General features: G+C 31.5%; 1 protein-coding gene across 1 annotated transcript in view; it reads right to left on the reverse strand.

Moving 5' to 3' along the window:
• The window catches only part of Stxbp5l (syntaxin binding protein 5 like), a gene marked incomplete at its 5' end in the record, with an annotated part of 350,429 nt that overhangs the window by 187,508 nt on the left and 145,002 nt on the right, over positions 1-17,919 (reverse strand). The window contains 3 exons of the mRNA XM_023702208.1: positions 10,826-10,893; positions 11,658-11,805; positions 14,795-14,867. Of these exons, the coding sequence (XP_023557976.1) occupies positions 10,826-10,893; positions 11,658-11,805; positions 14,795-14,867 (289 nt within the window). The remainder of the gene's footprint in view (positions 1-10,825; positions 10,894-11,657; positions 11,806-14,794; positions 14,868-17,919) is intronic.

Here is a 17,919-nt window from a genome sequence, read left to right on the forward strand (position 1 = left end):
AAAAAATTATGTGCATTTAATGAAAAAGATACCATAATTTTGATATAATCAAATATAAATTCAAATCCTTAAACATGACTGAAGTTGTAATGATTTTAAAAATAAAACTATTATTAATCTTATAAATACTCATCTACAAAATAACAGGATAGAATACTTCCCAACATATTTGATGAAATCAGCATTATCTTGATACCAAAACCAGAAAAAAATTACATGAAAATTAATCACCAATCTTTCTCATCAGCATTAACATAAAAATTGTCAACCAAATATTGGCAAATCAAATAAGATATAAAAAAGATATAAAATAATTGTTCATAATTAAGTGAGGTTTTATTTTAGGAATACAAAGTAAAATATTTTTAAAGATATCATCAGATTGTTATGCACTGAATAACAAATAATATCAAAGAAGAAAAGCCATACAATCATTTTAATAGATGCAGAAAAAACATGTAACAATATTTACCAAAAATCCATTTATGAAAAAATGATAAATTAGGAATAGAGAAAACTTCAGACTCTTAGAAAACATGTAGATATATTCTAAAGTAGTAAAAGATCAAATATTTTCCATATAACATAAAAAATGAAGAAAAAATATTCATTCCCACTCAATCTTGTAGTTTATAACTGGAACAGAAAGAAATAGAAACAAAAAACATACAGCTGAAAAAAAGCCTGTAATCCCAGCATTTGGGAGGCTGGGGCAAGAGAATCACTGAGAGTTTGTGGACAACCTAGGCTACAAAGTAAGTTCAAGACCCACCTAAATATACGGGGAGGGGTTGCCTCAAAACAACGATAAAAAAAAAGACTGAGAAGAAATAACACTGTTTCTATTTGCAAATCACATGATATAGATTTGTGTGTGTGTGTGTGTGTGTGTGTGTGTGTGTGTGTAGTACCAGCGGTTTGAAATTGGGACCTTGCACTTGCCAAGCAGGCATTTTTGCCACTCAGTTTTCTCTCTGAGCGGATACAGAAAATTACTATGTAGAAAACTCCAATGATAAAAGGAATACTAGAAATCATATGTGTTTAAGGTAATTGTTAAGATAAAATGTCAAGATACAAAATTCAATTGTGTTTCTAATATAATAGTAAAAAGAGTCAAAAGTTGAATTAAAAATGTCATATACAAAAGTAAAAAACACAAAATAGCTTGCTTTCAATTAATAGTTCGGTATGGTGAAAACTATAAGATGACAGTTAAATAACACGTTTAATAAAATGATATGTTCCTAATTATTGTAAGACAGTAGGTATTGGTTTTGCCCAAATGTTATGTACATTCAATGTGATTCCAAACAAAATATGCCAAAAATGTTTTTTGTAGAAATAATATGATTCTAAAGTCAAAGAAAGTATAATCATCAAAGTGATTTCAGAAAACAAAAAATAAAGTTGGAAAACTCAAAGTACCTAGCATTAAGTCTCACTTTAAATGTCACCATAAGGTTATTGTGGTATTGGTGATAAATGCACACCTATCAATGGAGCAATATTATTAGAGTCCAGTAGTAAATAAATACATGATCAAACTGTTGTTTTTTTTTTAATTTAATGGATTTAGTACAGGGTCTACAGGGTCTCACCACACAGACTGGACTTGTAGTAATTTTCTTGTTTTCAGCCTGCCAAGTGCTGGGATTGCAGACACATGCCACCATGCCCAGTTATCAATCACCATCTCAATGTGCCCCAGGGTGGGGTGGGCAGGGAAGGCCTAGGATTGAACCCTGGTCCCTGCACCTGCCAAAGCAAGTACTTTAGTCCACTGAGCTATCTGGCCTGCCCTCAAAAACTGAGTTTTTTCAGAGGAGGACAATCACAGAGAAAGCAATTGTAGTTTATTTTTACAAATTTAGTGAGACATAATTCACAAATGTTAACATTCACTCATTGCAAATGTACAGTTTGATAATTTTCTGGAATTTATACAGCTGTCACAATGCTACCATCATCTAATTTTAGAATAGTTTCATCACTTGAAAGTTGCATCATGCCAATATATAATCGTCTTGCATCCAGATTCCCTGTAATTTACTTTATGCCAGTGTGGATTCTTATTAGAATTTTCATTAAATCAAATTAACATAACATTTACTCTTTTGTGTATACAACTTATCATTTTTGTGAGGATAATAATTATTCCATATATATAAGTCGTTTCTTTTTTTTTTTTGTGGAACCGGGGATTGAACTCAGGCTCTTGCGCTTGCCAGGCAAGCATTTATTCCACTGAGCCATCTCCCCAGTCCCATTTTTTTTTTTTATAAGTTGTTTCTTATTGCTTAATAGTATCTTATTATATGGATATATTTCACTTATTCACTGACCATTAGTGGACATTTGGGTTGTTTTCAATTTGGGGGTAGTACAATAAAGATGCTATAAATTACTTTGTATGTTTATATATTTTAATCATATCCCTATATGTATTTTTTAAAGTTATTTCTGAAACATTTTTCAGGATAAGGTATGACTTTATACAATCTATAAAATTTTACTTTGTTTTTACAATGTAATATTTAGTTGGAATAAAATTATATATAAAACACAGATTTAATATATAAAATACAATTGTAGTGAAACTAGTCAACCAACAAACTAATATTACTGTATCTTTATATGTGCTTTTCTTGATTCCATCTGTCTTCTTTGTCACAAGAAGTTAGATGATCCTGAAATTTTTTAAATCATTGTATTGCTTTGATAATACTAACACTTATATGTGTATATTATAAACAATATAATGAATTTTTTCAGGGTTAAAACATTTGTATATTAAATTTTTGACAGTCCAATAATTAAAGTCATTTGAACAAAAGAAAAGCACTCTGGTTAAGCTGTATCATAAAACCTAGAAAGTACCTTATAGCAGCTTGGACTATATCGTAGATTTTACCATCATGCAGTCCAATTTCATGATTCACCTATAGGCAAATTCTTTTTTTTTTTTTCCTTGCTGACCAGAAAAGGAAATGAGAGAAGGAAATGTCTTCATTGTCAGTAGTTCTCAATTCTTGTATAACAAAGGTGCAGCTTGGTCATTTAAATGAAAGTCAAGCAGGTAAAGTAAAACAAGGCCATGCTTGAGGAATATAGTGTGCATACTGGCAGCATACACCTCATTACGATTCTCTTTTTCCTATTCAATCATTTCTTTTGAAGGTAGAGGACTATCTCCAGTTTTGCCTATGAAATTTCATGGGTGTGTCAGACTTAGTAGGGAGGAAAGGATAGCAAGGTGAGTAAGAGGAATTTGGTCTATACAGTAATCATCTCTATATTGCTCTCTTTTACTGCTTTTAAGACTTCACTGCCATCATATTATGATGTACAGAAATTAACGAAACAGGTTTTGCTCATGTCGGATTTAAAAAATTCATATACATTTTTGCTTGTACTTCATTCATACAAGTTTTAATGTATAGCATTCTTCCCAACATAGATATTCTTTGGTCCTTGAGTAATTATGACTTTTTCCTTTCCACTTTCTTTTGATATTACAAATAATACAGCTATAAAGAACCTTATGTACATTATTTGTTATTTTTGCAGAAAGTTGACTTGGTAGACATTAGGGAACGAAAATAATCAAATTTAAAAGAAAATGTTAAATTGTTCCAAATTTTAAAATGTATACTTTCATTTATAATATAGGATTTTAATGACCTATACTCTTTGTAGCACTTGTTTTTAACAAACTTCAGGAATAACATATTGTGATTTCAAGGGAAAATACCTAGATCCAATAGCAAAAGTGTCAGTTTCTACTCCTGATGTTTGGCATAGTGATATCTTTTCTATCCTCTATATAGTAGAAGTGCTTCCCCAGAACCAGTAAAACCAGTGTAGTGTTCCACATCTCAGGGATTAATCAAGGGTGCATGATATTCTACCTAACAGTTGATAATAATTTGTATAAAAGTTTTTGTTTGTGCTTGTAGTTGCTGTGGATGTTCAGACAGGGTCTTATTACCTAGTTCAGTCTGGCCTTGAAATCACTGGTTGCAGAAATACTTTACTTACACAAAGAAGATAGAACAAGATCAGCTTTAAATCATTTATGCCCCAAAACCAGAGAAAAATCAAACTAAAAAGAGAACTACAGACCAGTGAATATAGATGCAAAAATCCTCAATGTAATGCTAGCAAACAGAATGCAGCAAACCATCAAGAAGATTATACAGTGCAACCAAGTGGAATTCATCCTAGGAATGAATGTAGGAATGAATGTAGGGGTGGTTCAACATATGCAAGTCCATAAATATTATATACCACATCAATAGAGCCAAGAACAAAAACCTCATGGTCATCTCAATAGATACAGAATAAGCTTTTGACAAAGTCCAACACTCATTCATGATAAAAACCCTGCAGAGAATCAGAATAGTTGGTCTATATCTCAACCTGATAAAAGCCATCTATGAGAAACCAACAGCCAAGATCACAGTAAATGGTGAAAAACTGAAGGTCTTCACTTAAAAATCAAAAAGCAAGTGAATAAGCATGTTCACTGTCTCCACTCCTATTCAATATAGTTCTGGAAAAATTAAAAAGAGCATTTAGACAAAAGAGAGAAATAAAAAGGACTGGAAAAGCAGTGAAATTATCATTATTTGCAGATGACATGATACTCTACATAGAGGACCCCAAAAACTCCAACAAGAAGCTTGTAGATTTAATCACCAAATTTAGTAACATAGCAGGATACAAAGTCAATGCACAAAAATTAGTAGCATTTTTGTATACGAATAATGAATGCACTGAGAAAGAAATTAGGTAAACCACACCTTTCAGAATAACATCCAAAAAAAAAAAAAAAAGAAAGAAAGAAAGAAAATACTTAGGAATCAATCTCACAAAGGAAGCAAATGATTTATACAATGAAAATTACAGTACTCTGAGAAAAGAAATTGAGGATTTGAGAAAAGGGAAAGATATTCCATGATCCTGGATAGGAGGAACCAACATTGTGAAAATGGCTATACTCCCAAAATTGTTGTACAGATTCAATGCAATCCTGATTAAGATACCATTAGTACACCACACAGAGTTAGAGAAAACTTTCCTCAAATTTATTTGGAACCAGAAAAAACCCAGAATATTAAAAGTAATCCTGGAAAATAAAATCAGCATGGTACTGGCATAGGGGCAGACCTGAGGAGCAAAGGAACAGATTAGAAGATGCAGATACAACTGCAAACATACTCAGCAACCTTATCTATGATAAAGGGGAGAAACACATTCACTGAAAGAAAGATATCCTCTTTAATAAATGGTGCTGGAAAAACTGGCTTTCTACATGCTGAAGGCTAAATCTAGACCTATGTCTATCACCATGGACTAAACTATAATCAAAATGGATCAAAAATTTAAATATTAAACAGAAACACTGAATCTTCTGGAGGAAAATGTAGGTACAAATCTTAGACATATGGGTAGAGAGTTCATGAACAAAAATGAAACTTCATGGGAAATATTTCAAAGAATTAACTGGGATAAGAAATATATAAGAAATTAAGAGGAGAAAAAGGAGAATGAATTTAAAAAGGAGACAAAGTAAATTAAGCACTATCTTCTTTCCATAGGCCAGCAGAAATCCACAGTATAGTTGTCCATACCATCCTGTTTATATATATATATAGATATATGTCTTTCTTACACTCCCTCTCCTGTCAACTCAGTAACCCTTTCCTTTTGAATAAATTCATTCCATTTTTCCACTATCGAGTGTATCCTTCAGATACCATTTTCTCTTTCAGATTCTCACACAAAGCAGACAATATGATGTTTGCAGATGTGGATCTGATTTATTTCACCTAAGAGTATGGTCTCTTGTTGCATCCATTTACCAACAGAAGTCTCATATTTATCCTGTTTTATTCAGCTTACCAAATTTAGACCTGCAAAATTGATCAAACAATATAATCACTAACTGTTCCTTTCAATAAACTAATAGAAATCAGTAGCACAATCATCTCGGTTATATATACTATACATATTTCCCGTCTTTCTTTCCCCCGCCCATCTTTGTCATTCTCTCCTTATGAGCAGTTTCTTTATTTTTCACATTATCTACTTTACCTTTTGAATCTTATTTACTCTTTCAGTTTCTTACACTAGGGAGGGAGACAATACAATGTGTACACATGTGAGTATTTTGCCTCTGAGTATGATCCTTAGTAATTGTTTTTAATATGAAGTTTTACTTTGTAGTTCAGGCTGCCATGAGCACAATATCTAGCCAAGGCTTGCCTATAAATCAGTGCTATCTTCTTACTTCAGCCTTCCAATTAATTGGATTATAGATGCGTGGATTCACCATGCCTGATTCTCCCTTATGATTTTTAAAAAGTTGCTTTTTTTGTTACTATGCTCAAATGGAAAACTTTAGTCTTTCCTAATTCAGTATAATTTAGCAGTGTGCTTTCAAAAATCCCTTTTATTCAGTTAAGGATATTTGATTTTTGTTTCTAGTCTTCCAAGTGGGAAAAAAATCAGAGTGTGTTCAATACTGTCAAATCCCTTTTCTGAATCAAAAAAATAATTAGATGTTTTCTCATTCTATTAATATGGCTACTACATTGATTATTCATATATGACAGTGACATATTTAAATGGTGAAATATTATTGCATTACTTAAGTTTATCATCCCACATACATAATCATGTTGCTTTGAGTAGTAACAGTTTATGCCTACTTTTACAAGCTTTATATTTTTTCCATAATTTTTACTGTACTGAATTGGCTAGTAATTTTAATGCTGAATAACAGTCATAACAGAGGCATTCTCACTCTATTTCCTGTATGGGGGAAAAAGTTCAAATATTTCACCAATAAGTATGACATTTGCTATTTTGACAATATAGGAACTTTTTTAGATCATAGATTTTCCCCTCGTACTCCCAGATTGCCAGGTTTCATGATAAATAAATGTTTGATTTTTATCAAATTCTCATTTTATGATATTTTATAGTATTCTTGGAAGGCAGATTTTTCCTCTTTGAATACAGCATCCTATTTCCTTCTAACATGGAATGTTTTTGCAGAAAAATCTGCTATATTGGAATTTTTCCTTACATCTGGTGATAAATTTTGTTCTTGATATTTTCAAGATTGTCTAGGGGCCGGGGAGATGGCTTAGTAAAATAAGTGCTTCCCTGGCAAGCACAAGGGCCTGAGTTCAATCCTCAAAAAATAAATAAATAAATAAATAAATAAATAAAGATGGTCTGTTGATATTGATATTTCAGTATGTTTTATTATGTTCAATTTTGTACCATTTTAGGTGAAATTGTTTGAACTTCTTGAACTTGGATGTTTATTTCCTTTTTTAGATTTGAGAAGTTTTCAGTCATCAGGTTTTCAATTAAGCTTTGTGCCCTATCTGCTCTTTCATCTCCTCAAATTCCCATATTCAATCTATATGTGTTCACTTCAGTGTATTCTCTAAGTTCTTACCACCTTGTTTTTGTTCACTTTGACTATTTTTCTTCTGACTCAATTTCAACTTCCTTGCCTTTGAGTTTACTGATTCTTCCTTTAAGAAAGCTTTCTGCTGATCCCTTCAGGTTATTTTTTGTTCATTTATTGTGTTCTTAAGAATTTCTAGTTGACGTTCTAATAATTTCAAACTATTGATGCTATTTTGTTCATGTATAACTTTCCTGATTTTGTTTTTCTTTTGGTGTTCTAATAGATTAAACTCCTTTAAGATGATTATTTTGAATTTTGTGTCAGATTATTTCAACCATTTGACTCTGTAAGATCAGTTCCTGGAGATTTATTTTGTACATTTGATTGAGTCATGCTTTCATTTCTTTGTATAGTTTCATTTTCTTGTGAGGAGTTTGTCATTTGAAAAAAAATAGCCACTTGTTCATTCAGTGACTTCATACTGGGAAGTCCTTCAAGAATCAGTTCAGGTAGAGAATCTTAGACCCTCTCAAATCTTTTATTTTAGAGATGCGTTTTCTCAGTGCTTTTGTGTACAATTTCCTAAATAGAGGAGCCTTACAGATTTCTTTTCTCTTAGGGTTTATAACCTCTTACTGTCTGTAGTGTCCATGTGCACTATTGAAGGTTCTCTCATGAACAGTAAGTGGCTGAACTCTTGTCCACGGTGTCTCCAAGGCAGCCAAAAGCACAGCATCAAGGATCTGAGTCAGTTTAGATAGGACAATCCCTTGGGCAGTTCCGGAAGATCAAAACCATTGGATGGAGCTTTTTCCCAAAGGAGAAACTATAAGTTGCTTCTTTTTTTCCTAATTGTAATCTGTACCAACCTGGAGGAGAGGCTAACATAGTACAAATGAAACTGCTTTTGTTGCTCAATTCAACATGCTGTCCTTGGCTTTGAGCATAGTAGAAGGATGGCCAACTTCCCAACTCGTTTTTGGCATTCTCATAAAACTGTTTTGACTGCACATTGTTATGTATCAAGATAACATGGTCTGAAGCTTCCTAATCAATCTTTCTATTGACACTGGTCCCAGCTAGTCCTTTTTAACAGCCTTTTTTCTATCCTTTTCTTCAGCATCTTCCTATACTGTTGTATTTGATGTGAGTACACTGCAGAGAGTATAGAGTTCAGTTATGATTTTTAATCTACTCTTCCACTCTTCCAATCTGTATATTTAGGTCATTTTGTATTTAATTTATATATTTATATGATAGAGCTTGAGTCTGTAATTTTCTGTTTTTTGTTGTTTTTCTATTGTATTTTGTGCTGCCATCCTACTAGTTGCCTGAATTATTTTACCACTTCTTTCTTGATATATCAATAATAGTTTTGAGTGTTCTATTTTACTTTTTGAGTTGTCAAATTAGATACTGTTTCATATTAATAATTCATCACAATCTACAATGTCCTCATGAACTCAATGTAAATATAAAAACCTTACTTCCTTTTACATCTTTTCACCTTTTCCATTTATAATTGGGTCAAATATATCTTCTACACACATTTAAGGCTACGTATACAATGTTATTATAATCTATGCCTCAACAATAACATATACATTTAAAAACTAATGTGAAAGAAGACTAACTGTATCCCTGAATGCTTTTTCTCACTGTATTCTTTCTTTTTCTTGATGACTCAGATTGATTTTTTTTTCTTTCATTTCAGTGTAATGAACTTCCTTTAGCCACACTTAAGAGCAAGTTTGATTTTGAAAAATTTCTTTAGTTTCCTTCATCTTAGAATGTCCTGATTCTTCCTTAATTCTAGACAGATATGTTCATTGAGTATAAGAGTCTAGGTTGACAGGTATTTTCCTTTTATTACTTTAAAAATTATGTATGTATATCTATTATACATACATGTATGTACACATATATTATGTAATGTATATTATTTTCTTCTGGAAGATTCCTTCTGGATCCCAGAAGGAATATTCTGGTGAAAAATCTGCTGCTATTCAACATACTGCTGTGCTCCAACAAGTATGGTGCCATTTCTTTCTGTGCCTTTTAGAATTTTTTGGTGCTTAAATGTTTCGAAGTATATATGGTGAATTTTTATATTGAATTCTCAGGGTTTCCTCAGCTTACAGATTTTATAAGTTAGTGCCTTTTGGTAAATTTGTAAATTTTTCAGCCATTATTTCCTTGGCTAATTTTTAAACTTTGCTCTTTTTTCTCTCTTACTTCATTTGATCGCCACTGAAAAAAAGGATGAAAAGTACTGGGATCTCATTACTGTTGAGTAGTCTTAGATATTTACATTTTTCTTTTTTTGCCTGGCTCAGGCTGCTTAAAGCCAGGTCTGGGGATCGAACCATGGTCCTTTGTGCCTGACTGGGTTTGCAGAGCAGTCTTGGAAATTCTGGCTCCCATGTGTTCCCCAGTGACACCACCCAGAAGAAATTTTTCACAGTGGAGTTGAAAGTCAAGCTCCGTGCTCTGCTTTTTCTGTAGTTCCCAGGAAGTTGGAGTAACTCCTTACAGGAAGTGAGGAAGATCTGTGTGTGTGTGTGTGTGTGTGTGTGTGTGTGCGTGTGCGTGTGTGTGTGTGTGTATGTTGCTTATTGCTTAAATCAAGTAGAAAGATTACTTTGTAAAAGGTTTGCATCTTAGGACAATGTCCTTTTCCTCATCTTTTGGCTAAAGTAAATTTGCCTTTGTCTGTTCTGTGTGTATTTACCAGATTTAATTTACCAGCTTCTTTAACTCCATTTCTAGGACAAATGAAACAGGGGAAAAACATATGGAACAAAGTGCTATGCCATTTTTTGGAAACGGAGGGCCCTAAACAGTTTGTTTTTCCATGCTTCTCACTTATATACAACAAAAAGATTAGGGAAAAGTGTATTTACTCTATCTTTCCCTTAATAGAACTTCTTTCATGCTTATCTTTAGCTATGTCTCTCTTCATTCCTAATATGAGAATATGAAGTGGGTTATTATACAAGGTAATGATCTTGTTGGTGCCATAAGTTTTGAAGCATAATACTTTGATAGTGATGTACACCAGAAATTTCTGCATTCAGCAGCAATCAGGAGATGTTAGTAAGGATACTTCTAAACTTCATATTCTGTCAATTGTACATAAAGTTTTCTCTGACTTACCTCTCACTATTCACTTTTTCTGACTTTTTGCATATATATTCAATATATAATTGTTTTTTCTTCATATACTTTGGCTCTATCTTCAATCAAGATCAGAATCTTTAGGTTGAAACTATGTCTTAAAATTTTACATTTACATATAAACTGTTAGTATAGAGAACAGCTATAGAAAAGTGTCAAGAGTCAACAAAAACATTTTTGTTAATAAACTGGTAACTTACAAAATATTCCACTTACCCAGTAATAATAATTTCTGGATATGTTTGTGCTCCAAGGTTCCAAGCTCCTCCACTGATTGGCCACTCCTAAATAGAATATCCAAGAATATTATGTAAATTTTAATTTTTAGTTTGAATGACTTTGAAATTTAGGATGAGAGTATTTTAAAATAAAGATAAGTGATTCATATAACATTAAATAGCTATAAAATAATAGAGGATAAAGTAGGTAGTTACCTTTTAAGTCTTTCATTAAATAAACACCTCTCTAAATGAACAATTCCACCTCCATTAACACAGATTAGATATTAACTAATATAATTTAATATTATTCATATAAACAAACCAAAGAAGAATTTTAATTGCACAAAGACAATGTTGAATCATAGTTAAGTGAATTATAGTCTGTGCACTACTAAAGTATGGAGTTATTTGAATAAAATACTAGGTAAATGGTATCCCTTAGAGTTAATCCATTCCAATAGACCTGACAAATAGCACAAACCATAATAGATGGTTTCAGATGACTTTAAATATTTGATCTTGTAGTGAAAACAAAAATAAATTTTGGAATGTTAATAACAAATTGTTTTTAATAATCATGTCTTCTGGACTATGGATTAATTCATAAATGATTAAGAAGAACAGATTTGAATTTAATACTACAGCACAAAGCACAATCTTTCACCTAAAATAATTAAGTCTACATCTTTTTCCTACTTTGTATTAGTTTATGTTTGTGATACTAAAGGTTACACCTTATAATTATAACATATATATGTACATAAATACAAACACTTAGACCATATACTATAAATACAAGAAAAATTATTTATAATTTCTACTTTTACCTTATTACTGTATCCTTGTTTTTTATGCTTGACTCCTATAGAATACAGTACTAGAATCAAATCTGGAGGGCAGTCGGCAAAATATGCTGTGCATGTAACTGGTGACTCATGAATGTCCATGGGATATGGATTTTCAAAGATTGGAAAACTAACAGATAAAGACAATATATTAGTGTCATTTTATACACATAAAAATATTTAATAATTTTAATATTGAGCCCTACAATGTTTCTAAACATTTTACAAACTTCATTTGTTTTCAGAAACATAAAACAAGAATCATACAAATAGTATATTCTTTTCAAAATAGTTGTCTACATAATATATTTTTTAAAATGCTAGAATACTCAAATTTTTTTTCTCCAAAAAATCCAACATTCTACAGTGAACTGCTATGCTAATTGGAACAAAATGAATTATATTAAATTGAAATCATTATGCAACAAGTTCAATCAGCTTATTAAATTATATTAGCTATTTTATCTAAGTATTTATATAACATATTCACAAATATTTAAATGTTAGTACAATTTTGTGTGTTTTTCAGAGGGAGATAATACATGGGCAAATATTTAATTTTTTGTAGGAGCAATTAAAAATATGTATACCACATAGAGTATGTATGAATGTGCGATGGTGTGTGTTTAAAAGATCATTTCCTATATATGGAGTACATAATTGGCATGAAGTCTCATAGATGCAATAAATTTCCTCAAGCCTACAATAACTTCAAAATGGGCATGAATATAGAATCAATGAAAAAGTATTATAGATATATTAAGAACTTCTCATATAACAAAAGCATACTACGCAACATCTGTGCTAGGTTTTTATGATACTACTTCTGATAAAATGTTTATGATAACACTACTTCTGATAAAATGTTTTTGATTGGGGAAGAGAGAACATTAAACATAATTTTCTCATTATATTATTAGGAATTTAATTAGGACTTAGGAAGTTGGTCCAATATCCATAAAATATAGCATGTATGGTGGTATGTGCTAGAAGGAATTCTCTTTTAAAATCTGAAATATTGCAGAAGCTACGGTATCTCAGATAAAGACAGTACAATATGCAAAATTAAGTAGAAAGGAGAAATCATGCTTAGTGATAGAACATAGGGAAAACTTCATTGATCAGAAATTTTCTGTCAGAGTACATATTGTTAACAAGTGTGAGATTCAAAACTAAGAAGTAAAAATGAATGAATTACCCTTGACTACCAAACCAACATCTTAAAATTTGATAATATGAACAAGTCACAATGTTATATTTCTAGCAGTGCAAACAGTATATTAAAAATAATTGTGAAAATTATTTCAGTATATTGGCAAAGAGTAGGCATAAAATTATAAAAGAAGAAAAGAATAACTAAAAGTTTATTATGATATTGAAATAATAAAAGTATAAACTGGTTGCTGTTGAAATGGAACTGAAGATATGAATCCATGAAACTAAGAAAAAAAGTATGTACACCTGATGCTTGCCCTCATGCTGAAGATTAAATGCAAAAACAGGAAAAAAGAGATACTTGAAAAGGATAGCAAACTTTCATGGCTGAGAAGTGACTAATATATATTTGAGAAGAAATTTAATCAATTTTGATATATTAATTTTCATGGAGTAGCCAACAAAATTATATAAATTTTAAAATCCTAAAAAGGTAAAATGTTAGGCAAAAACTTACAGAAAAATATCAACTTTACATTCAATGTAATAGGAAGCAAAACAACAAATGTATAATATAATAATTTTATATTATACACATTTTATTGTAATAAACCATTTAAATGAAAGCAGAAATGGATACTGATGAACTAGAGCACAGTATTAAAGGTAAATTACAGTAGGCCTTGAAGAATATTAGACATAGCCAAAGTCTGAGAAACTAACAAATCTAAAGAAGGGTTGAGCATCAATAAGATCAGAAAGCTAGACTTTAATAAAATTTATTTTATAATTTCTTAGATGAAGAAACATAAATCCTTACTTATACACAAGATTATTCAAGTTTAATGTTGATAAGTAGGGCAGCTAGGGAGAATTCACAGCTTTGATCTTTACAGTCCACATCTTATATCTCCCTCAAAATACTGACATATGTTGCAAGTTAGCAAAAAGGAATGATAGGTTAATGTATACTTTGGAAAGAATTTAGACTACAATTTATTTAACAAAAATTTATTGAAAGGAAATAGTTCCTTCTTTATAGAGCCCATAGTTCAGAAAACAGGTAATCTTTAAACAAGGACAAATTGAAAAGTTCTACCTGTGTCAAAGGTTTGAAGTGAGGATTTTAGGGGCTCTGAGAGCTTCTTAGAGGTAGTTGAAAAAATAATATATATAACGACAAGATTGCTTTTCAGTGAGAAACTGATACCTAAACTAAGATTCTTAAGATGCATACTGGGAGAAAAAGAAAGAAATTACTTCAAAAATAGGAAAAAAAAATGCATAAAATTCTGCTGCAGAATAATGGGGCTAAAAGATCTGTATGTTTAGAACATATGAAGGAAAATTTGATTCATGCCTACTATGATTTATAATCAAAATATATATTCAGAAGACATCAATTTCAAGTCCATTTTTACTATCTATTTAAAGGAGTGCCACTGTAAGAAAATATCACTGTTACAATAGTATTCCATATTCATTTCAATTACCCACAACACAGTGTCAAAGCAAAGCAAAGCAAAACAAAGCAGTGGTTCTGATCTTTTGCGTTATCTGCTAGAGTAGTTGTCCAATAATACTTCTGTTAAGTGCCATTTTCTTTGAGCCAAGTTTCCCTCCATCAGTAGATTAGCAGATATTATACATATAAATGTTGCTTACAATTGCTTCTGTTTAAGGAAACAGCAGAAATATGACCCATTTTATGTCCTGAATCTACAAATGCTTTTGTTCAAATATCAGGTACCTTTTAGATGTCTTACAGTTACTCAGACTCTTCTGGTTTAATTTTCATCATTTCATAAAAATATACTCCTATAATTTTATCTGAACATATTTCACAAAGGATCTTACTATGTAGAAAATATTAATGTAAATTATGTTAACTGTGCTCCTGCATTTTAACTGTAATGAATACGGTTTAAAAATCACTGTAATTGATCTGTCCATGAGGAACTTACTTGCTCTGTGTCAGGTCAACTACAATGAGATCTTTCTCCAGAAGTACCACAACGGCGTAGGGTTCTTGATATTCTAAAAGTAAAAATAAAAAGTTGAAAATTTTCATATCATATATTTTATTTAAAAAATCAATGAAACTGCATTTCCTTTATATCTTATATAAATCTTATTCAAATGATATGAGAAGACCAAAAAAGAAGTCCAAGTAATAACACTTTAATAAATCATATACCATGTTTCTAAAATTTCAAATTAATATTTCCATGTAGAAGAAAAAGAAAACATAAGTTACAGAATAGAACAAAATTCATATCAGTAATCATGCGGTATAATGTTGAGTGAAGAACACTATAACCTCTAACATACAAGAAATTATCTTACTCTTTTATAACCTTTGTATTGTAGCTCCATTTTCATTTGTCCAATCAGATATCCTAAGGAAATAACAACTGTGCTTTTCTGGAGCCTGAAACATTCACTTCCCTATGATAGTAATACTACTCATACTAAAAAGTTTACTTGTAGTTCAGTGTAACTTAATGCATTCTTATAAACTGCCTAGTATAACGTGCCTTGAAAAATCATATACTCTCCTTTCTTCTCTCACTCCTTTCCTTTCTTCCTTCCTCCATATGCTCCAGAAACTTGTCTTAACAATAACATTGACAGGGGCTGGGGAGATAGCTCAGTAGAATAAATGCTTCCCTAGCAAGTGCAAGGGCCTGAGTTCAATCTCCGGTTCCAAAAAAAAAAAAAAAAGAAAAAAAGAATAACACTGACAAAGCACTCTTTCTGACAGAGTTTACATCATAAGGATGTTTTACAGTTCACTAATGAGCAAAAGGATGAGAAAATTTGGGAAGTAATGGGATCTATGTAAAAAAAATAAAGGTAATAACACAAAAAATATTTATTTTGGCAGGAATGATCCTAATTTAATTATAGATATCGCTTTCCACTTACAAAAAAGGACTAATAAGCAAACCCTACAATCATTCTCAATTTAAGGAAGAGGTATTCACAAACATATTTCATATACATGATATTTGATTCTCATTATCTAGAAGTACTGTATTATTTTTCATTTTAGAGATAAGACTGAGGTACAAAAGAGTGAAGATATTGGTACAGCTTATAACAACTAATAAGGGATCAAGCTAAAGTGTGAACCCAGGAAAATTCCATCTTCATTTCATTGTGCTAGTAATTTCCAGTTGCTAGTTTGGGAAGCACACAATCCTAAAATCTATAATTATTTGGTAAGAATTTTGTCCAGAGGATTCAAGTCCTGGTTGAGATATTAAATACTGGAACAAACAACCTTCACAATTATTCTAGATCTGAGAAGCTACAGTCTAGTCTCCTGGCATTTGTGTGTGTGTGTATATCCATGTGAAACTATGTGTTAGTTTGCTATGTAAATCCACACTTTGCCTCTTCTCCCTTATCTTTAGAGTTGCTTCCAGTTTTTCAACATTGTTTCAATATTTTTTACTTTTAAGAATGATAGAGTTCCACATGCTTACTTCATCTTTACATTTTCTTCTTAGGAACATTATTGGTTAGAAATAAAATGTTCTGGACATAAAATAGGTGATACATTGGCATGTATGAATTAATTATAAATAGATTAGAATATTAGATAGTTATAGTTGCTCTACATTATTGTTATTCCTTTACAAATAACAAAAAAATGGAAGCAGAAGTTTCATTTTGGTACAAGTATCTGTATTCTCACTCAGCCACCTTATCTTTGATAAAGGGCCCAAACATGCCCACTGAAAGAAAGATATCTTCTTTAATAAAGTGCTGAAAAAACTAGTTTTTCACATGCTGAAGGCTAAAACTAGACCCATGCCTATCACCATGCACTAAACTATAGTCAAAATGGATCAAAGATTTAAATATTCAGTTTGTAGATCCTTTGTCAGTATCATCCATGTGGATGAGTCACAGTCATAATCTCCTGGATCAGAAAATTTGGGACACTACCGAGTTACATGATGTTACAGTACAGGTTCTCATATGTCCTGAGGCTTAATTGACCTTGGAAGGCTAGGGCCAAAATGTTGGCTTTCCTTGAAGCCCTCCTTTTTCTCTAATTTTTGGTCTGCAAACTTAGGCTGTTAACCCTCCAGAAGACAAGCTTATTGTTACTACCATACAACCTAGGCTGTTGAGCTTAACCTCACTATCTGTCTGAATATCAAACATCTTAGGCATAACATGGAACAAGTATTTTTCATCAATTATTGATATGTTAAACTTTAAGTCCCTACAGAATAAGAAGAAAAAAAATTTAAAATATATTTAAAAATAGGTATAAACAATTATATATGTTTACACATAAGTTTAGAAATCTAACCATATACAACATTATAGCAGAACAGTCCCCCAACACTCCTTTTCCTGTCTCCTGCCTTCGTTCACCACCCCCTTCCTTTTTAAACAAACATCTACCCAAGAGACAGCACAGCAGCAACTGGAATGTCATGACAAGCAGCACATATTCAGAAGACCAGAATCACAGGCACTCCAAGCATAAACCTACTATTACAAATTACCATCTTCAGTGCAGTTGCTTAGTTCACAGGTGTCAGCAAATATAGTTAGTCAGGGTGAGAATCCTTCCAATTAACTGCTAGATTCAAAAATCTTCTAAAGATTCTCAGGATCATTGCCTTACCCATCTTGTACATATAACTGTAGGGCTTTGTCTCTGTCATGTTTACTAGCTCTTCTCCTTGCTCTCTCTTCATTGTCTAGTCCTCAAGTTCTTGCTTTCATTTTAATTGTGTTATACCTTTCTATTTGTATTTCTTCTTTTGAGTTCTTATACTAAAGGGATTATATGATAATTACACATGTGTCTGGTTTATTTCACTTATGAGTATATGTTCAAGTGGCAATCACTTAAATATGAAGGCTTTGAGTTTATCATTCTTTATAGCTGAGTAATACTCGTCTCAGGATAAATCCTGAGGGGATTTGACTGACCTTATCAGACATAAAAGCTACAATTCTTATTACATAGGTCTTGCTTTATCTTGGTCTTAACCATCCAGCAGAAAAGTATAAAAACAAAGTATAAGTAGTAAAGCCATGTTGTTATGTTGAGATGTAA

This window comes from Octodon degus, unplaced genomic scaffold, assembly GCF_000260255.1.
Source record: "Octodon degus isolate 3935 unplaced genomic scaffold, OctDeg1.0 scaffold00147, whole genome shotgun sequence".
NCBI classification, from domain to species: Eukaryota; Metazoa; Chordata; class Mammalia; order Rodentia; family Octodontidae; genus Octodon; species Octodon degus.